The following is a 22,349-nucleotide window of genomic DNA, read 5'->3' as shown; positions in this document are numbered from 1 at the left end:
ATTGACCCCTCCGGCACTCAATTAGTTACAGTTTACCAAGTCAAAAATTACACATTTATCCCAAATCTGTTTCCTGTTCGCTGACCAATCCTCTATCCATGCTAATATGTTACCTTTGACACTCTGAGCTCTAATCCTGTCTTGTAACCTTTTATATCGCATCTTATCAAATGCCTTTTGGAAATCCAGATACGCTACATCTACTAGTCCCCCTTCATCTACTGTACTGAATACATTCTCAAAGAACTTGAATCAATTTATCAAACACAATTTCCCTTTCATAAAACCATATTGATTTACAGTATTACGATTTTCTAAATGTTCATTTTCGTTCTCCCACTTGGAGTACTGTGCGCAGTTCTGGTTGCCTCATTATAGGAAGGATGTGGAAGCTATTGAGAGGGTGCAGAGGAGATTTACAAGGATGTTGCCTGGATTGGGAGACATGCCTTATGAGGATAGGTTGAGGGAGCTCGGTCTCTTCTCCCTGGAGAGACGAAGGTTGAGAGGCGACCTGATAGAGGTTTATAAGATGTTGAGAGGAATAGATAGGGTGGATTCTCAGAGGCTATTTCCCAGGGCTGAAATGGTTGCTACGAGAGGACACAGGTTTAAGGTGCTGGGGAGCAGGTACAGAGGTGATGTTTGGGGTAAGTTTTTCACTCAGAGGGAGGTGAGTGAGTGGAATCGGCTGCCATCGGTGGTGGTGGAGGCGAACTCGCTGGGGTCTTTTAAGAGACTTCTGGATGAGTATATGGGATTTAATAGGATTGAGGGTTATAGGTAAGCCTAGTAGGGAGAGATATGATCGGCGCAACTTGTGGGCCAAAGGACCTGTTTGTGCTGTAGTTTTTCTAAGGTTTTACTTACCCAGTAATTATCAGATACACAGAGTGGAACAGCAGCTGGGCACATGCTGTATTAGCATTAAGGAGGAGTTGTATTTATATAGCACCTTCCATGTCCTGAAGACAAGCCAAAAAGCTTCATCACCAATGTGGTTCTTTTGAAGAGTATTCACTTTTGTTATGGAGGGGGAGATTTGAGTGTTTAAGACAGCAACTAAGATAAATGGCCATTTAATCTCTTAATGGTGTTCAGGGTTGTTCAACTGGCAGTAAGAATCCTCCAGTAGCAAGCAAGCAAGGGGTGACACTGCAGCACAGTAGTTAGCACTGCTGCCTCACAGTGCCCGGGTTCAATTCCGGTCTCGGGCCAGGGTCTGTGTGGAGTCTGCATGTTCTCCCCATGTCTGCATGGGTTTTCTCCAGGTGCTCCAGTTTCCTCCCACAGTCCAAAAGACATGCTGGTTAGTGAATTGGCCGTGCTAAATTCTCCCTTAGTGTACCCGCACAGGTGTGACAACTAGGGGATTTTCACAATAACTTCATTGCAGTGTTAATGTAAGCCTACTTGTGACACCAATAAATGAACTTAAGCACTAATAATCAAAATCAACTCCACAAAGTGAAGGTTCAATAAGGCTTCTTCCTCTTTTAAGATCAAACCAAGTAGACAAACTCAAACTAAATTAGGACAGAGTAAAAGGGGCAGGTCCCCAAAAGGGAAGGGGAACGGCCCGAACAAAAACAAAAGTACAAAGGAAGCTTAAGACACATCAAATCAAAATGTGATTGTCGAGCACTATAACGCATCTCAGCCCCAGCGGTGCCCAGCGGGCACGGAAGGCATCAGCTGCGCCCGCGGACACCGCGTGCTCCCTCTCCAGGGACACCTGGCCGCGAACGTAGCCACGGTAGAGGGGCAGACAGTAAGCTTCTTCATTACACCAACCACATGGGCCACTAGGACTTCCACCCAATCCCCATCTGCTTCCTATTTCTACTGGGTCAGCTGACCACCACAGCATGTTGCCATTGGTTACATTGTAACAAGGGTCAACATGGGCAAGGATTCTGGGACAACTCCTCTCTCTAAAACAGTCCGACAGATGTTCCACACCCACTTGACCCAAAGCGAAATTAAGTTAAGTGAAAGCAAACTACTATGGATGCCGCAAAGCTGAAATAAAAACAGGAAATGCCGCATAAACTCAGCAAGTCTGCAATATGTGTGGAGAGAGAAACCATTTCGAATGTAATCTCATCAGTTCTGAAGAAGAGACAAACGGACTCAAAACTTTAGCCTGTTGCACTCTCCAAAAGTTCTCCGCTGCTTTTTGTTTTTTTTATCTCAGTTAAACTTGTTTGCTAAAGGATAGAATCCTCTTTCAATACCCCAGCAATGTACCAACCTGCCTACGATGGAGCTTCAAGCCACAATCTCTTGACTCTGGGGTAAGTTTGCTGCCATCAAGACAGGTCAGTGAACATGGTGACTGTCCCAAAACACATTCAGAGGCACCATTCTATCAGGGTAGAATTTTCCTGCCACTAAATTGAGAGGTAATGTTACCAAAACTTTCATAACAGACTATTTGGCATTGCTAGCTGTACACGTTGTTTAATAAGCGGTTTGCAGTGTGACTAATATTGCTGGTGTATTCACTGAAAGCCGGTGAATTTAGCCGGATGGTACCTTGAAACAATGACAGTTAGAACCATAGAAAATTACAGCTCAGAAACAGGCCTTTTGGCCCCTGTGCCGGACCATTTTTTGCCTAGTCCCACTGACCTGCACTTGGACCATATCCCTCCACACCCCTCTCATCCATGAACCCATCCAAGCTTTCCTTAAATGTTAAAAGTGACCCCGCATTTATCCGGCAGCTCATTCCACACTCCCACCACTCTCTGCGTGAAGAATCCCCCCTCATATTCCCTTTAAACTTTTCTCCTTTCACCCTTAACCCATGCCCTCTGGTTTTTTTTCTCCTCTAGCCTCAGTGGAAAAAGCCTGCTTGCGTTCACTCTATCTATACCCATCAAAATCTTATACACCTCTATCAAATCTCCCCTCATTCTCCAGGGAATAAAATCCTAACCTATTCAATCTCTCTCTGTAACTCAGCTTCTCAAGGCCCGGCAACATCCTTGTGAACCTTCTCTGCACTCTTTCAACCTTATTTACATCCTTCCTGTAACTAGGTGACCAAAACTGTACACAATACTCTAAATTCAGCCTCACCAATGCCTTATATAACCTCACCATAACACTCCAACTTTTATACTGGATACTCCGATTTATAAAGGCCAATGTACCAAAAGCACTCTTTACGACCCTATCCACCTGTGACGTCACTTTTAGGGAATTCTGTGCCTGTATTCCCAGATCCCTCTGTTCAACTGCACTCTTCAGAGTCCTACCATTTACCCTGTACGTTCTACTTTGGTTTGTCCTTCCAAAGTGCAATACCTCACACTTGTCTGCGTTAAATTCCATTTTCCAGTCCATTTTTCTAGCTGGTCCAAATCCCTCTGCAAGCTTTGAAAACCTTCCTCACTGTCCACTACACCTCCAATCTTTGTATCATCAGCAAATTTGCTGATCCAATTTACCACATTATCATCCAGATTATTGATATAGATGACAAACAACAATGGACCCAACACCGATCCCTGCGGCACTCCACTGGTCACAGGCCTCCACTCAGAGAAGCAATCCTCCACAAACACTCTCTGGCTTCTTCCAGTGAGCCAATGTCTAATCCAATTTACTACCTCCCCATGGATACCTAGTGACTGAACCTTCCTAACTAACCTCCCATGAGGGACCTTGTCAAAGGCCTTGCTGAAATCCAGGTAGACAACATCCACCGCCTTCCCTTCATCCACTTTCCTGGTAACCCTCTCAAAAAACTCTAATAGATTGGTCAAATATGACCTACCACACACAAAGCCATGTTGACTCTCCCTAATAAGTCCCTGTCTATCCAAATATTTGTAGATCCTATCCCTTATCACACAGTCCAAAGATGTGTGGGTTAGGTTGATTGGCCATGCTAAGAAATTGCCCCTTAGTGTCCAGGGATGTGTAGGTTAGAGGGATTAATGGGTATAATATGTAGGGATATGGGGATAGGGCCTGGGTGGGATTGTGTTCGGTGCAGACTCGATGGGCTGAAGGGCCTCTTTCTGCACTGTAGGGTTCTACGATTCTATCACACCTTCCAATAACTTATCAACCACCGACGTCAAACTTACTGGCCTGTAATTTCCCGGATTCCTTTTGGAACCTTTCTCAAACAACTCTAAACGGTTCTTTATTTTATTTCCCCACTCACAATAGACAAATCATCCGGGGCCCAGAGTCTTATCAAAATCAGTGAGACGTGGAAATACGTGCGTTACCCACAGCAACAGAAAGTTTCATCGCTTAGCTGCATAGATATTTGTTTAACAAATGTACCACTGCGTCATCTGTGCCTAAAGTGTTTCATGCTGACCAGGTGCTATTTTGCTGCATTCTTTTTCCGCCCTATTTAAGCTCTTTGAGACGGAGACAAAGAAATGCGTTTATGAAAAAGTAGAACGATTGCGTCCAATCTTAACAATAATGGGAAAATTCCAGAAAAGAAAACACTATACTTAGACTCCATGACTCAAGCAGCAATGTCGTGGATTAATTTACATCTCATAACAACCTACCGTATCTTCCCAGGCAAGTGTCTAAGGAGCTTCTCCTTTTAAACTTTGGCACAAGAATCAATTAATGTCTCTTTCTCACACTTTTATGCTAAATCTTGCTATGGGGATGGAACGGTACATTCTCTATAAGTGCAGACAGTTTTACTTTAGGCAGGCATCGTGGTCAGTGTAGGCCTAGAGGGCTGAAGAGGCCTGTTCCTGTGTGGAACTGTCATAGAACATAGAACACTACAGCACAATCAGGCCCTTCGGCCCACAAGTTGCGCCGATCATATCCCTTCCTACCAGGCCTATCTATAACCCTCAATCCCATGTACTCATCCAGAAGTCTCTTAAAAGACCCTATCAAATTTGCCTCCACCACCATCGACGGCAGCCGATTCCACTCACCCACCACCCTCTGAGTGAAAAACTTACCCCTGACATCTCCTCTGTACCTGCTCCCCAGCACCTTAAACCTGTGTCCTCTCATAGCGACCATTTCAGTCCTGGGAAATAGCCTCCGAGAATCCACCCTATCTATTCCTCTCAACATCTTATAAACCTCTATCAGGTCGCCTCTCAACCTTCGTCTCTCCAGGGAGAAAAGACCGAGCTCCCTCAACCTCTCCAGCAGCTCACGGGAGGGATTCTGCAATGGATCCAGTGGACAGGGGCTACATATTTACTGGTCCAAAACTCCCCCCAGGTTTGTCTTTTATCATTACGTGTGCCTTATTCAAAAGATCATCTGTAAACAAGCAGCGTGAGGCCTGAACCGTCAACAGGAAACCAAGGCTGAGGGATTGGAGGATCGAGGGTGAGGAGAAGAGGGAAATTGAGGGTGAGGTGGGGGGGGGTAAATCGATGGACTGATGGACAACAGTAGAGAAATGGAGGGTGGAGAAGAAGGTGAACTAAAAGTGAGGAGGGGAAATGGAGGCCACAGTGAGGGGTTGGTGTGGTTATGCACAGAGAGAGAGTGGGATCTCCCATTCTCCACGTTGATCTTGCTTCTCCTGGCCCTGTAGAAAATGTTGCTTTGCTCACTAACCCATCCCACAGCCTCCACCCAAACGCCTCCTCTCAATCTCATACCCCCTCACGTCTGAAACTCCATTTCTCCTTGGCTCCCCATGCTCCCTCTCTCCCGTCCCCAGTTCCCACTCCCCAATACTCCCCCGCCCCCATTTCCCGGTATCTATCCCTCTCCTGAGAACCGAACCTCGATTGTTCCCAGCTCTCGATAGCAGCGGTGGCGGGGGGATCATCACTGGAGCAGAGATGGGAAACTGCCTGGTGCAGTAAGTGGAATTGACGGCAGATTGTTAACGGAAAGAGTTCGAGGTGTACTGGCCTTTATAGGGAGGGGGATAGAATATAAAAGTAGGGAGGTCTTGCTGCAACTGTACAGGGCACTGGTGAGGCCGCAGCTGGAGTACTGTGTGCAGTTTTGGTCACCACACTTGCGCAAGGATATATTGGCCTTGGAGGGAGTGCAGAGGAGGTTCACTAGGCTGATACCGGAGATGAAGGAGTTAGCTTATGAGGAGAGATTGAGTAGATTGGGTCTGCACTCGTTAGAGTTTAGGAGGCTGAGGGGGGATCTTATAGAGACATACAAGATAATGAAGGGGATGGATAGGGTAGAGGTAGAGAGATTCTTCCTGCTTAGAAAGGACAGCAGGACTAGAGGGCACAGCCTCAAGGTAAGGGGGGGGGGCAGTTTAGATCGGAGTTGAGGAGGAACTTCTTCACTCAAAGGGTGGTGAATCTCTGGAATTCTCTGCCCGTTGAAGTGGTGGAGGCTGCCTCGCTAAATATATTTAAGTCACGGGTAGATAGGTTTCTGACAGACAAGGGAATTAAGGGTTATGGGGAGAAAGCGGGAAAGTGGAACTGATCCACTTCAGATCAGCCATGATCTTATTGAATGGCGGGGCAGGCTCGAAGGGCTAGATGGCCGACTCCTGATCCTATTTCTTACGGTCTTATTATGTTCTTACGAAGTGTGCCCATTCTACACAGGGACACGAACATACCAGCTGGCACAGTGAGGAACGGTCGGTTTGAGGGAGCGTGAGCAGGAAATTTGGCTGCTTCTCAGCTCAGCGTTGCATGGCCCAATTCTGAAACAAAAAGCCTGACGTCAAAAATTGCCAGCCGAGTGAACCATTTTGCCGTAGCCTTGCCAAGACACAAGCTGTTCACAAGACAGATTTGACTCTGAATGGACACCTACCTGCTTTTGGATTGTGCGGGTGTTTGTCAGGGTGGCAACTTAGGGCCTTCGCTTTAAACTCTGCAACGATCTGCTCCGTCTGGAAAAATAAAGGTTCAACTTATCAGGAGAAAACCTCATTTCACCAATGTCATCAAGATAATGATCGAACCCATCTGTCATCTATGGATTGGTCTTTCCTTTTGTGCATCTATTATTTCTTTTTGGTGAGTCCAATATTGCATTCAGGAAGTTAGTGCCCTGTAGCTTGTATCGATGTAATACCTTCACCATGGTAACAACTGGCCTGAGGTTTTCCACATGTAACAGCAGTGATGTTCATTAAACACGGCATCAGTTCTCTGAACAAGATTTTTGATTTACAATACAATGACACTGACCTTTCAACTAAATGCAACAATTCGGTAGAATTATATCTCTGCTCTCGGAGATCATTGGGATCAGTGGTTTGAAAAATGGTGACAAATCAGACATAGTCTATAAACTTCAGATAACAGCGCCGCTGGGGTTAGAGTCTTGGACTGGCTATAAATACACAGGGTCCCTGATCCAGCGCAAACACACCTTTTCATACACTCAGCCACAAGGCACTGCCCCTGCTGGACCAACTGATTACTGCCCAACTTCACCTTATCCTTGTCAATATGTTCTAGGCCCTGAGGAACATAGAAACTAGAAGCAGGAATAGGCCACGCGACCCTGATCCGCCATTCATTTCGATCATGGCTGGTCACCAAATTCAATATCCTGATCCCCCGTCCACCACCCACCCCCTCCACCCCCCCCACAATATCCTTTAGCCCCTTGAGTTATATCTAATTTCTTCTTGAGATTAGTCAATGTTTTGGCCTCAACGGCTTTCTATGGTGGTGAATTCCACACGTTCGCCACACCCTGGGTGAAGAAATTTCTCCTTGCCTCTTTCCTAAAAGGTTTACCCCCTATCGTCAAACTATGAGCCCCTAGTTCTGGACTCCACCACCTAGAACCACAGAAAATTACAGCACAGAAACAGGCCTTTTGGCCCCTGTGCCGAACCATTTTTTGCCCAGTCCCACTGACCTGCACTTGGACCATATCCCTCCACACCCCTCTCATCCATGAACCCGTCCAAGTTTTTCTTAAATGTTAAAATTGACCCCGCATTTACCACTTTATCCGGCAGCTCATTCCACACTCCCACCACTCTCTGTGTGAAGAATCCCCGCTAATATTCCCTTTAAACTTTTCTCCTTTCACTCTTAACCCATGCCCTCTAGTTTTTTTTCTCCCCTAGCCTCAGTGGAAAAAGCCTGCTTGCATTCACTCTATCTACACCCATCAAAATCTTATACACCTCTATCAAATCTCCCCTCATTCTCCAGGGAATAAAGTCCTAACCTATTCAATCTCTCTCTGTAACTCAGCTTCTCAAGTCCCGGCAACATCCTCGTGAACCTTCTCTGCACTCTTTCAACCTTATTTACATCTTTCCTGTAACTAGGTGACCAAAACTGTACACAACACTCTAAATTCAGCCTCACCAATGCCTTATACAACTTTACCATAACACTCCAACTTTTAATCTTTGGAAACATTTTTTCTGAATCTACCCTGTCTAACCCTGTTGAATTTTATAAGTTTCTATGAGATTCTCTCTCAGTCTTCTAAACTCTAGTGAATATAATCCTAACCGACTTAGTCTCTCCTCATATGACAGACCTGCCACCCCAGGAATCAGCCTGGTAAACCTTCGCTATACTCCCTCTATAGCAAGGACAACCTTCCTCAGGTAAGGAGGCCAAAACTGCACACTATACTCCAGATATGCCCTCACCAATGCCTAATACAGTTGCAGCAAAACATTGCTATTTCTATATTCAAATTCTCCTGCTATGAAAGCCAACATATCATTTGCCCTCCTTACTGCCTGCTGTATCTGCGTGCTTACTTTCAGCGACTGATGCACAAGGACTCCAAGGTCTCATTGAACATAAGAACATAAGAAATAGGAGCAGGAGTCGGCCATCTAGCCCTTCGAGCCTGCCCCGCCATTCAATAAGATCATGGCTGATCTGAAGTGGATCAGTTCCACTTTCCCGCTTTCTCCCCATAACCCTTAATCCCCTTGCCTACCAAAAACCTATCTACCCGTGTCTTAAATATATTTAGCGAGGCAGCCTCCACCACTTCAACGGGCAGAGAATTCCAGAGATTCACCACCCTTTGAGTGAAGAAGTTCCTCCTCAACTCCGTTCTAAACCGCCCCCCCTTTATCTTGAGGCTGTGCCCTCTAGTCCTGCTGTCCTTTCTGAGCGGGAAGAGCCTCTCCACCTCTACCCTATCCATCCCTTTCATCACCTTATACATCTCAATGAGATCTCCCCTCATCCTTCTAAACTGTAACGAGTACAAGCCCAGTCTATTCAGCCTCTCCTCATAGCTCAACCCCCTCAACTCCAGTATCAGCCTAATGAACCTCCTCTGCACTCCCTCCAAGGCCAAAATATCCTTGTGCAAGTGTGGCGACTAAAACTGCACACAGTACTCCAGCTGCGGCCTCACCAATGCCCTGTACAGTGCCCTGAGTATCCACCTCTCTCAACTTACACCCATTTAAGTAATAATCTGTCTTCCTATTATTGCTACCAAAGTAGATAACCTCACATTTATCCACATTATACTGCATCTGCCATGCAGATACCCACACGCTCAGCCTGTTCAAATCACACTGAAGCATCTCTGCATCCTCCTCACAGCTCACCCTCCCACCCAATTTTGTATTATCTCTAAATTTGCAGATATACATTCAGTTCCTTCTTCCAGATCATTAATATATAATGTGAACAGTTGGGGTCCTAGCACAGATCCCTGCGGAACCCCACCAGGCACTGACTGCCAATTAGAAAAAAGACCCATTTATGCCAACTCTTGTAACATTCCATTTTAAAAAAAATTAATCTCCCAATATAGGCTTCTCTGCAAAAGTTCCCATTTATTGCCCATCCCCCATTGAGAGGACGGTGGTGAGCTGCCTTCTTAAACAGTTACGGTTCGTGTAGTGTAGGTACACCCACAGTGCTGTTAGGGAAGGAGTTCCAGGATTTTGACCCAGTGATAGTGAAGGGTCAGTGATGTAATTACAAGTCAGAATAGTGTATAACTCGGAAGAGAACCTACTGGTGGTGGTGGGTCTCATGTGTTTGCTGCCCTTGTCCTTCTAGGTGGTAGAGGTTAAGGGTTTGCTGTTGAAGAAACCTTGATGAGTTGCGGCAGTGCCTCCCGTCAACGGTACACATTGTTACCACCGTGTGTCAGTGGTGAAGGGAGTGAATGGAAGGAGTTGATGCCAAAACATTGACTGTATTCAAGAGACGGCTGGATATAGCACTTGGGGGAATGGGATCAAAGGTTATGGGGAGAAAGCAGGATTAAGATATTGAGTTGGACAGTTAGTCGTGATTGTGATGAATGGTGGAACAGGCTCAAAGGGCCAAATGGCCTTCTCCTCCTCCAATCTTTTCTGTTTCTAAAATTCCCAAACCAGTGGATAAGATCAAAGCTCTACAGTCCTGTCATATCCAGTTATTGAACAATGGTGGACAATGAAGCAAGTAATGGGAGCCAAAGACACCACCAAGACCCCCATTCTCAAAGACCCAGACGCTCAGGACGTCTGTACAAACTTTGCAACCACCTTTAGCCAGAAGTGCCGAGCTCATGAGCAATCTTGAACGTGGATGCCAATCTTCAGCCAATTTAGATCATCAGGTGCGATATTAAGGAAAAAAAAGAGCTGAATTGCTAAGGTGAGATGAGAGTTACTACCCTTGAGATCAGTGCAACAGTGTGTGACCACAGCGTCCTCGTAAATCAGACTCAGAGGAAAAACCTCTGCCGATTGGAGTCATATCTGGCACATAAGAAGATGGTTGTGGTTGTACATCTCAGTCCCAGGATATCACTGCAGGATTTCCTCAGGTTAATGTCTGAGACCTGACCATCTTCAGCTCCTTCATCAATGACCAACCCCCCCCGTCATAAGATCAGAAGCAAGAAGTTAACTACACAACGTTCAGTTCTATATATAACATGTCAGACACTGAAGTCGTTTGTGATCAGATACTGGACAACATTCAGGCTTAGGCAGACAGGATCAGAACCCCCGTCCACCAGCCAAGTAATGAATTCCACAGACTCACCACTCTTTGGGTGAAGAAATGTCTTCTCACCTCCGTCCCAAATGGTTTACCCCAAATCCTCAGGCTGTGACCCCTGTTTCTGGGCTTCCAAATGACACTGAGTTCCGATCAGGAGCCTACTGGAACAGGAGAGGGGATCCTGGGGTTTTTGAGGTAACAAATAAACTGATGAGGGTTTTATGGCTGGTCTGGTAATGTTGTTGAAATGGAAGTATCTTTGTAATGGAGAGCTGGTGAGTTAGAAGCTCCTGCCAGGGTCAGTTAGAATGCTGAGGCTACCAACAGTTTCTGACAATGGCTATGGAGGTGGGTGGAATCAGTGGCTTGGGAGCAAGTGGCAGATGCCAAAAGTAATTCAATTCCTTTGTTTTTTCCCAATGTTTCATTCGTGGAAATGTTGACTTATCCAGGATTGGGTTGGACAAACAGTATGACAACATAGAGGCAGAAGAGAGGGTGAGTGACTAGAACTAGAAGGAGGCTTATAGTGTGTTAGCGTTTATTAACGGGGGGTTTGAGTTTAAGAGCCGTGGGGTTATGCTGCAACTATACCGGACCTTGGTGAGACCACATTTGGAATATTGTGTTCAGTTCTGGTCACCTCACTTTAAGAAGGATGTGGAAACATTGGAGAGAGTGCAGAGGAGATTTACCAGGATGCTGCCTGGTTTGGAGGGTAGGTCTTATGAGGAAAGGTTGAGGGAGCTGGGGCTTTTCTCTTTGGAGTGGAGGAGGATGAGAGGCGACTTAATAGAGGTTTATAAAATGATGAGAGGGATTGATAGAGTGGATGTGCAGAGACTATTTCCTCGGGTGGATGTAGCTGTTACTAGGGGGCATAACTATAAGGTTCATTGTGGGAGATATAGGAGGGATGTCCGAGGTAGGTTCTTCACTCGGAGAGTGGTTGGGGTGTGGAATGCGGTGCCTGCTGTGATAGTCGGACACTTTAGGAACTTTCAAGCGGTTATTGGATAGGCACATGGAGCACACCAAGATGATAGGGAGTGGGATAGACTGATCTTGGGATTGGATACAGCTCGGCACAACATTGAGGGCCGAAGGGCCTGTACTGTGCTGTAATGTTTTATGTTCTAACTACATTTCTGTTAGTGTACATGTAAAAACTGATGTACTTTTAGAGTATTAGAGTTTCTCAGAACAGAAAGAGCCCCTTCAGCCCATCATGTCCACTCCAACCATCAAGAACCTATCATGTTTTCCAGCTCTTGTCCATAACCTTGTATGCTGCGGTGTTTCGAGCGCTCAACTAAATGCTGATTAAATGTTGAGGGTTCATATCTGTGCCACCTTTTCAGGCAGCGAGTTCCAGATCCCCATCACCCAACGGGTGAAGAAGTTTTTCTTAAACCCCTCAACCTCCTGCCCCTTATCTTAAATCTACATTTCCTGGTTATTGACCCCTGTACGAAGGGGAGACATCCAATCCATCTACGTCACTGATCATTTTGATCAGGTTCCCCCCTCCTCTGCTCTTTTAGATGCTGTTGCACAGGATCAACATGTAGATAAGAAATAGTCAAAGATAAATTCTTTGGGAAATATTGTGAAGGGGGAAAGAGAAGCAATTGACGGAGGATAGCTAGTTTAGCTGGTAAGAGAGGAATGAAGCCAGGTGTGAGCAGTGGACAATGGTGGAGAGCTGTTGTCGGAAGAAGGTGGGGTTAACTAACTTCAAGCAGATTGAGAAGGAGAAAGTGGGCTAGAGTGTCATGGTCACAGTCACAAGGAAGGCCACTGATAAGGATCATTTCTGATCCGTGGTGGGGCGAGAAAACTGACTGGAGGGGTCCAAAAATGAAATTGCGTGAAAGATGAACATGAGTTTGAGAAGCAAGAATATATTCAAGGAGGTTGGAGAAGAAACAGAGTTTGGAAGGACAGTAGTTGAGGTGTTTATCACATGGACTATATCACTGAATAATTACTTTGTGTAGGGCGGCACGGTGGTTAGCACTGCTGCCTCACAGCGCCAGGGATCCAGGTTCAATCCCAGTCACTGCCTGTGTAGTGTCTACATGTTCTCCTCCGGGTTTCCTCCAGGTTCTCCGGTTTCCTCCCACACTCCAAATGTGTACAGGTTAGGTTGATGGGCAATTTAGTATTAAGGGGATAAATACATGGGATTAAGGGGATAGGGCCTGGGTGGGATTGTCGTTGGTGCTGTCTCATTGGGCTAAATGGTGTCCTTCTGCACTGTAGGGATTGGATGATTTTATGACATTCCTAATCCCTCCTAATGCACCCCCCCAATCACTCCTAATGCACCCACCCCGCCCAATCGCTCCTAATGCACCCACCCCCCCCAATCGCTCCTAATGCACCCACCCCCCCCAATCACTCCTAATGCACCCACCCCCCCCCAATCGCTCCTAATGCACCCACCCCCCCAATCGCTCCTAATGCACCCCCCCCAATCGCTCCTAATGCACCCACCCCCCCCAATCGCTCCTAATGCACCCACCCCCCCCAATCGCTCCTAATGCACCCACCCCCCCCAATCGCTCCTAATGCACCCACCCCCCCCCAATCGCTCCTAATGCACCCACCCCCCCCAATCGCTCCTAATGCACCCACCCCCCCCCAATCGCTCCTAATGCACCCACCCCCCCCAATCGCTCCTAATGCACCCACCCCCCACCAATCGCTCCTAATGCACCCACCCCCCCCAATCGCTCCTAATGCACCCACCCCCCCCAATCGCTCCTAATGCACCCACCCCCCCCAATCGCTCCTAATGCACCCACCCCCCCCAATCACTCCTAATGCACCCACCCCCCCAATCACTCCTAATGCACCCACCCCCCCAATCACTCCTAATGCACCCCCCCCAATCGCTCCTAATGCACCCACCCCCCCAATCACTCCTAATGCACCCCCCCCATCGCTCCTAATGCACCCCCCCCATCGCTCCTAATGCACCCCCCCCCAATCACTCCTAATGCACCCACCCCCAATCGCTCCTAATGCACCCCCCCCAATCACTCCTAATGCACCCCCCCCCCAATCACTCCAGTGTGATACACTCAGAAACATGCAACAAGTTCTCAGCATCCAAGCTAAGATGTGCTCTTAGGCTGATTGGTGTAACAAATTGTCCCCAAATTATTCTCCACTGAATCTGGTTTCCAATGGGGGTACCGTACGCATAGACACGGGTCAAGGGAGGTGTAGGAAAAATGCTTTGATAAGATGGCGGCGCGGGCTCGTTGAGCCGAAGGGCCTGTTTCCCGTGCTGGGTTGTTCTTTCAGTAAACATTGATCAAAGCAAAAGGGAAGATTTGCATTTCTACCATGTCATCAACAAACCCAGGAGAATAAATGACAGACAAAAATATACAATCAAAGTGTAAGATCTATGACAGCCAATACAACACAGCTGTCTGCCACAGGTTGCAATGTGGTAATAACTAGCCAAAGTGTTATTTCTGGACATGATGACACTGGCCACAACTCTTCTCATCTTCAAAACTGCCTCTGGGGTTCATTCCCATTTGAGCTGGGAGGTAGAAAAATACACATACGGTGCTGAGCCCATCCTGAGGAACACACCAAACTGTGGCATTGAGGCCCAGACCTGAACCCACAAACTGGGGATGTATAACAGTGTGCTAGCACCTCAACCACAGAGACTACTGACACCTGGAGCTTGGAAACAGCTGATCACTACTCCAGTTCAAACAGGCCAGTGCTGAAACACCCAGTGCCCAGCGCTAAAAGTACCCACCGCCCAGCGCTAAAAGTACCCACCGCCCAGCGCTAAAAGTACCCACCGCCCAGCGCTAAAAGTACCCACCGCCCAGCGCTAAAAGTACCCACCGCCCAGCGCTAAAAATGTCCACCGCCCAGCGCTAAAAGTACCCACCGCCCAGCGCTAAAAGTACCCACCGCCCAGCGCTAAAAGTACCCACCGCCCAGCGCTAAAAGTACCCACCGCCCAGCGCTAAAAGTACCCACCGCCCAGCGCTAAAAGTACCCACCGCCCAGCGCTAAAAGTACCCACCGCCCAGCGCTAAAAGTACCCACCGCCCAGCGCTAAAAGTACCCACCGCCCAGCGCTAAAAGTACCCACCGCCCAGCGCTAAAAATGTCCACCGCCCAGCGCTAAAAGTACCCACCGCCCAGCGCTAAAAGTACCCACCGCCCAGCGCTAAAAGTACCCACCGCCCAGCGCTAAAAGTACCCACCGCCCAGCGCTAAAAGTGCCCACCGCCCAGCGCTAAAAGTGCCCACCGCCCAGCGCTAAAAGTACCCACCGCCCAGCGCTAAAAGTGCCCACCGCCCAGCGCTAAAAGTACCCACCGCCCAGCGCTAAAAGTGTTCACCGCCCAGCGCTAAAAGTGCCCACCGCCCAGCGCTAAAAGTACCCACCGCCCAGCGCTAAAAGTACCCACCGCCCAGCGCTAAAAGTGTTCACCGCCCAGTGCTAAAAGTACCCACCGCCCAGCGCTAAAAGTACCCACCGCCCAGCGCTAAAAGTACCCACCGCCCAGCGCTAAAAGTACCCACCGCCCAGCGCTAAAAGTACCCACCGCCCAGCGCTAAAAGTACCCACCGCCCAGCGCTAAAAGTACCCACCGCCCAGCGCTAAAAGTACCCACCGCCCAGCGCTAAAAGTGTTCACCGCCCAGCGCTAAAAGTGTCCACCGCCCAGCGCTAAAAGTACCCACCGCCCAGCGCTAAAAGTACCCACCGCCCAGCGCTAAAAGTACCCACCGCCCAGCGCTAAAAGTACCCACCGCCCAGCACTAAAAGTACCCACCGCCCAGCGCTAAAAGTACCCACCGCCCAGCGCTAAAAGTGCCCAGCGCTAAAAGTACCCACCGCCCAGCGCTAAAAGTGCCCAGCGCTAAAAGTACCCACCGCCCAGCGCTAAAAGTACCCACCGCCCAGCGCTAAAAGTACCCACCGCCCAGCGCTAAAAGTACCCACCGCCCAGCGCTAAAAGTACCCACCGCCCAGCGCTAAAAGTACCCACCGCCCAGCGCTAAAAGTGTTCACCGCCCAGCGCTAAAAGTGCCCAGCGCTAAAAGTACCCACCGCCCAGCGCTAAAAGTACCCACCGCCCAGCGCTAAAAGTGTTCACCGCCCAGCGCTAAAAGTGCCCAGCGCTAAAAGTACCCACCGCCCAGCGCTAAAAGTACCCACCGCCCAGCGCTAAAAGTGTTCACCGCCCAGCGCTAAAAGTGTTCACCGCCCAGCGATAAAAGTACCCACCGCCCAGCGCTAAAAGTGTTCACCGCCCAGCGCTAAAAGTGTTCACCGCCCAGCGCTAAAAGTACCCACCGCCCAGCGCTAAAAGTACCCACCGCCCAGCGCTAAAAGTACCCACCGCCCAGCGCTAAAAGTGTCCACCGCCCAGCGCTAAAAGTACCCACCGCCCAGCGCTAAAAGTACCCACCGCCCAGCGCTAAAAGTACCCACCGCCCAGCGCTAAAAGTGTCCACCGCCCAGCGCTAAAAGTACCCACCGCCCAGCGTTAAAGTGCCCACCGCCCAGCGCTAAAAGTACCCACCGCCCAGCGCTAAAAGTACCCACCGCCCAGCGCTAAAAGTACCCACCGCCCAGCGCTAAAAGTACCCACCGCCCAGCGCTAAAAGTGCCCACCGCCCAGCGCTAAAAGTACCCACCGCCCAGCGCTAAAAGTACCCACCGCCCAGCGCTAAAAGTACCCACCGCCCAGCGCTAAAAGTACCCACCGCCCAGCGCTAAAAGTGTTCACCGCCCAGTGCTAAAAGTACCCACCGCCCAGCGCTAAAAGTGTTCACCGCCCAGCGCTAAAAGTACCCACCGCCCAGCGCTAAAAGTACCCACCGCCCAGCGCTAAAAGTACCCACCGCCCAGCGCTAAAAGTACCCACCGCCCAGCGCTAAAAGTACCCACCGCCCAGCGCTAAAAGTACCCACCGCCCAGCGCTAAAAGTACCCACCGCCCAGCGCTAAAAGTGTCCACCGCCCAGCGCTAGAAGTACCCACCGCCCAGCGCTAAAAGTACCCACCGCCCAGCGCTAAAAGTGTTCACCGCCCAGTGCTAAAAGTACCCACCGCCCAGCGCTAAAAGTGTTCACCGCCCAGCGCTAAAAGTACCCACCGCCCAGCGCTAAAAGTACCCACCGCCCAGCGCTAAAAGTACCCACCGCCCAGCGCTAAAAGTGTTCACCGCCCAGCGCTAAAAGTGCCCACCGCCCAGCGCTAAAAGTGTCCACCGCCCAGCGCTAAAAGTACCCACCGCCCAGCGCTAAAAGTGTTCACCGCCCAGCGCTAAAAGTACCCACCGCCCAGCGCTAAAAGTGTTCACCGCCCAGCGCTAAAAGTACCCACCGCCCAGCGCTAAAAGTACCCACCGCCCAGCGCTAAAAGTGCCCACCGCCCAGCGCTAAAAGTACCCACCGCCCAGCGCTAAAAGTGCCCACCGCCCAGCGCTAAAAGTGCCCACCGCCCAGCGCTAAAAGTACCCACCGCCCAGCGCTAAAAGTGTTCACCGCCCAGCGCTAAAAGTGCCCACCGCCCAGCGCTAAAAGTACCCACCGCCCAGCGCTAAAAGTGTTCACCGCCCAGCGCTAAAAGTGTTCACCGCCCAGCGCTAAAAGTACCCACCGCCCAGCGCTAAAAGTACCCACCGCCCAGCGCTAAAAGTACCCACCGCCCAGCGCTAAAAGTGTCCACCGCCCAGCGCTAAAAATGTCCACCGCCCAGCGCTAAAAGTGTCCACCGCCCAGCGCTAAAAGTACCCACCGCCCAGCGCTAAAAGTGTCCACCGCCCAGCGCTAAAAGTACCCACCGCCCAGCGCTAAAAGTACCCACCGCCCAGCGCTAAAAGTACCCACCGCCCAGCGCTAAAAGTACCCACCGCCCAGCGCTAAAAGTACCCACCGCCCAGCGCTAAAAGTACCCACTGCCCAGCGCTAAAAGTACCCACCGCCCAGCGCTAAAAGTACCCACCGCCCAGCGCTAAAAGTACCCACTGCCCAGCGCTAAAAGTACCCACCGCCCAGCGCTAAAAGTACCCACTGCCCAGCGCTAAAAGTACCCACCGCCCAGCGCTAAAAGTACCCACTGCCCAGCGCTAAAAGTACCCACCGCCCAGCGCTAAAAGTACCCACCGCCCAGCGCTAAAAGTGCCCAGCGCTAAAAGTACCCACCGCCCAGCGCTAAAAGTACCCACCGCCCAGCGCTAAAAGTACCCACCGCCCAGCGCTAAAAGTGCCCAGCGCTAAAAGTACCCACCGCCCAGCGCTAAAAGTACCCACCGCCCAGCGCTAAAAGTGCCCAGCGCTAAAAGTACCCACGGCCCAGCGCTAAAAGTACCCACCGCCCAGCGCTAAAAGTGCCCAGCGCTAAAAGTACCCACCGCCCAGCGCTAAAAGTACCCACCGCCCAGCGCTAAAAGTACCCACCGCCCAGCGCTAAAAGTGCCCAGCGCTAAAAGTACCCACCGCCCAGCGCTAAAAGTACCCACCGCCCAGCGCTAAAAGTACCCACCGCCCAGCGCTAAAAGTACCCACCGCCCAGCGCTAAAAGTACCCACCGCCCAGCGCTAAAAGTACCCACCGCCCAGCGCTAAAAGTACCCACCGCCCAGCGCTAAAAGTGTTCACCGCCCAGCGCTAAAAGTACCCACCGCCCAGCGCTAAAAGTACCCACCGCCCAGCGCTAAAAGTACCCACCGCCCAGCGCTAAAAGTACCCACCGCCCAGCGCTAAAAGTACCCACCGCCCAGCGCTAAAAGTGTTCACCGCCCAGTGCTAAAAGTACCCACCGCCCAGCGCTAAAAGTACCCACCGCCCAGCGCTAAAAGTGTTCACCGCCCAGCGCTAAAAGTACCCACCGCCCAGCGCTAAAAGTACCCACCGCCCAGCGCTAAAAGTGTTCACCGCCCAGCGCTAAAAGTACCCACCGCCCAGTGCTAAAAGTACCCACCGCCCAGCGCTAAAAGTACCCACCGCCCAGTGCTAAAAGTACCCACCGCCCAGTGCTAAAAGTACCCACCGCCCAGCGCTAAAAGTGCCCACCGCCCAGCGCTAAAAGTGTCCACCGCCCAGCGCTAAAAGTACCCACCGCCCAGCGCTAAAAGTACCCACCGCCCAGCGCTAAAAGTGTCCACCGCCCAGCGCTAGAAGTACCCACCGCCCAGCGCTAAAAGTACCCACCGCCCAGCGCTAAAAGTGTTCACCGCCCAGTGCTAAAAGTACCCACCGCCCAGCGCTAAAAGTGTTCACCGCCCAGCGCTAAAAGTACCCACCGCCCAGCGCTAAAAGTACCCACCGCCCAGCGCTAAAAGTACCCACCGCCCAGCGCTAAAAGTGTTCACCGCCCAGCGCTAAAAGTACCCACCGCCCAGCGCTAAAAGTGTTCACCGCCCAGCGCTAAAAGTACCCACCGCCCAGCGCTAAAAGTACCCACCGCCCAGCGCTAAAAGTACCCACCGCCCAGCGCTAAAAGTACCCACCGCCCAGCGCTAAAAGTACCCACCGCCCAGCGCTAAAAGTACCCACCGCCCAGCGCTAAAAGTACCCACCGCCCAGCGCTAAAAGTACCCACCGCCCAGCGCTAAAAGTACCCACCGCCCAGCGCTAAAAGTGTCCACCGCCCAGCGCTAAAAGTACCCACCGCCCAGTGCTAAAAGTACCCACCGCCCAGCGCTAAAAGTGTTCACCGCCCAGCGCTAAAAGTACCCACCGCCCAGCGCTAAAAGTACCCACCGCCCAGCGCTAAAAGTGTTCACCGCCCAGCGCTAAAAGTACCCACCGCCCAGCGCTAAAAGTACCCACCGCCCAGCGCTAAAAGTACCCACCGCCCAGCGCTAAAAGTACCCACCGCCCAGCGCTAAAAGTACCCACCGCCCAGCGCTAAAAGTACCCACCGCCCAGCGCTAAAAGTGTCCACCGCCCAGCGCTAAAAGTACCCACCGCCCAGTGCTAAAAGTACCCACCGCCCAGCGCTAAAAGTGTTCACCGCCCAGCGCTAAAAGTACCCACCGCCCAGCGCTAAAAGTACCCACCGCCCAGCGCTAAAAGTGTTCACCGCCCAGCGCTAAAAGTACCCACCGCCCAGCGCTAAAAGTACCCACCGCCCAGCGCTAAAAGTGTCCACCGCCCAGCGCTAAAAGTGCCCACCGCCCAGCGCTAAAAGTACCCACCGCCCAGCGCTAAAAGTACCCACCGCCCAGCGCTAAAAGTGTTCACCGCCCAGCGCTAAAAGTACCCACCGCCCAGCGCTAAAAGTACCCACCGCCCAGCGCTAAAAGTGTTCACCGCCCAGCGCTAAAAGTACCCACCGCCCAGCGCTAAAAGTACCCACCGCCCAGCGCTAAAAGTACCCACCGCCCAGCGCTAAAAGTGTTCACCGCCCAGCGCTAAAAGTACCCACCGCCCAGCGCTAAAAGTGTCCACCGCCCAGCGCTAAAAGTACCCACCGCCCAGCGCTAAAAGTACCCACCGCCCAGCGCTAAAAGTGTCCACCGCCCAGCGCTAAAAGTACCCACCGCCCAGCGCTAAAAGTGTTCACCGCCCAGCGCTAAAAGTACCCACCGCCCAGCGCTAAAAGTACCCACCGCCCAGCGCTAAAAGTGTCCACCGCCCAGCGCTAAAAGTACCCACCGCCCAGCGCTAAAAGTGTTCACCGCCCAGCGCTAAAAGTACCCACCGCCCAGCGCTAAAAGTACCCACCGCCCAGCGCTAAAAGTACCCACCGCCCAGCGCTAAAAGTGTCCACCGCCCAGCGCTAAAAGTACCCACCGCCCAGCGCTAAAAGTGTTCACCGCCCAGCGCTAAAAGTACCCACCACCCAGCGCTAAAAGTACCCACCGCCCAGCGCTAAAAGTGTCCACCGCCCAGCGCTAAAAGTACCCACCGCCCAGCGCTAAAAGTACCCACCGCCCAGCGCTAAAAGTGCCCACCGCCCAGCGCTAAAAGTGTTCACCGCCCAGCGCTAAAAGTACCCACCGCCCAGCGCTAAAAGTACCCACCGCCCAGCGCTAAAAGTGTTCACCGCCCAGCGCTAAAAGTACCCACCGCCCAGCGCTAAAAGTACCCACCGCCCAGCGCTAAAAGTACCCACCGCCCAGCGCTAAAAGTACCCACCGCCCAGCGCTAAAAGTACCCACCGCCCAGCGCTAAAAGTACCCACCGCCCAGCGCTAAAAGTGCCCACCGCCCAGCGCTAAAAGTACCCACCGCCCAGCGCTAAAAGTACCCACCGCCCAGCGCTAAAAGTACCCACCGCCCAGCGCTAAAAGTGCCCACCGCCCAGCGCTAAAAGTGTTCACCGCCCAGCGCTAAAAGTACCCACCGCCCAGCGCTAAAAGTACCCACCGCCCAGCGCTAAAAGTACCCACCGCCCAGCGCTAAAAGTGCCCACCGCCCAGCGCTAAAAGTACCCACCGCCCAGCGCTAAAAGTACCCACCGCCCAGCGCTAAAAGTGCCCACCGCCCAGCGCTAAAAGTACCCACCGCCCAGCGCTAAAAGTACCCACCGCCCAGCGCTAAAAGTACCCACCGCCCAGCGCTAAAAGTGTTCACCGCCCAGCACTAAAAGTACCCACCGCCCAGCGCTAAAAGTACCCACCGCCCAGCACTAAAAGTACCCACCGCCCAGCGCTAAAAGTACCCACCGCCCAGCGCTAAAAGTGTTCACCGCCCAGCGCTAAAAGTGTTCACCGTGCAACACTACATTCTGCAACCTCTCCTTTCCTTCTCTATGAACAGTATGCTCTGTCTGTACAGCACGCAAGAAACAATAGTTTTTACTGTGTACTAATACATGTGACAATAATAAAATCAAAAAAAGTGGTCCGTGTTAACACTGGAACTGGCCAGTGCTAAATTACTAACTGGTTGATATTCAGATGCTACAATTGATCGGTTAGTCGCACCGTTAATGTGAAATCGATGCTCACACCCTGGGCTGTCAGCAGTGCGACACGTTGCTAAGCTTTGACCCAGTTAAACGCTGGAAGCCAGCGCCGATCTTGCTCACCGTGGACAGTTCGTCGCAGCCCAGCAGCTGGTAATAATCCTCCAGATCCTCGGCTGTGTGATTCAGGATCGCATCCATGTGGAGAGCAGGGATGTGGCCCCAGTCTCCAGCTGCCGTCTCTCTCTCTCCCCCAGTCTGCTGGAGCTCCTTATAAACAGCCCAGCGGATAGACGACCCACTCTGCCTGTCTGGCAGTGACTCACACTCAGACACACACACACACACACACACAAACCAGTCCACTCAGACCTCCTGAAGAGCCACAAGTGGGCAGCCTCACTCACTCTGCCTGTAAACACAGGTCAGCAATCTTGTTCAAAAGCCCCATCTCACACATTCAGCTTTCATTAAAAACTGAGGCAAGTTTCCAATGCAGCATCTCCAGCAAGCAGGGGGTTAAATCCC

The 22,349-nt window shown here is 51.0% G+C and overlaps 1 protein-coding gene across 1 annotated transcript in view; it reads right to left on the bottom strand.

Moving 5' to 3' along the window:
- dnajc12 (DnaJ (Hsp40) homolog, subfamily C, member 12) overlaps positions 1-22,131 on the bottom strand; it is a 35,701-nt gene extending 13,570 nt beyond the window's left edge. Inside the window, exons 1-2 of the mRNA XM_080205241.1 lie at positions 21,945-22,131; positions 6,769-6,847 (exon numbers count right to left, since the gene is read on the bottom strand). Of these exons, the coding sequence (XP_080061367.1) occupies positions 6,769-6,847; positions 21,945-22,022 (157 nt within the window). The 5' untranslated portion in view covers positions 22,023-22,131. The remainder of the gene's footprint in view (positions 1-6,768; positions 6,848-21,944) is intronic.
- Positions 22,132-22,349: the final 218 nt, after the last annotated feature.

The sequence above is a fragment of the Carcharhinus amblyrhynchos genome, chromosome 17 (genome assembly GCF_965287045.1).
Source record: "Carcharhinus amblyrhynchos chromosome 17, sCarAmb.v2.hapA, whole genome shotgun sequence".
Lineage (NCBI taxonomy): Eukaryota > Metazoa > Chordata > Chondrichthyes > Carcharhiniformes > Carcharhinidae > Carcharhinus > Carcharhinus amblyrhynchos.
This window is presented reverse-complemented; position numbering and strand designations above follow the sequence as displayed.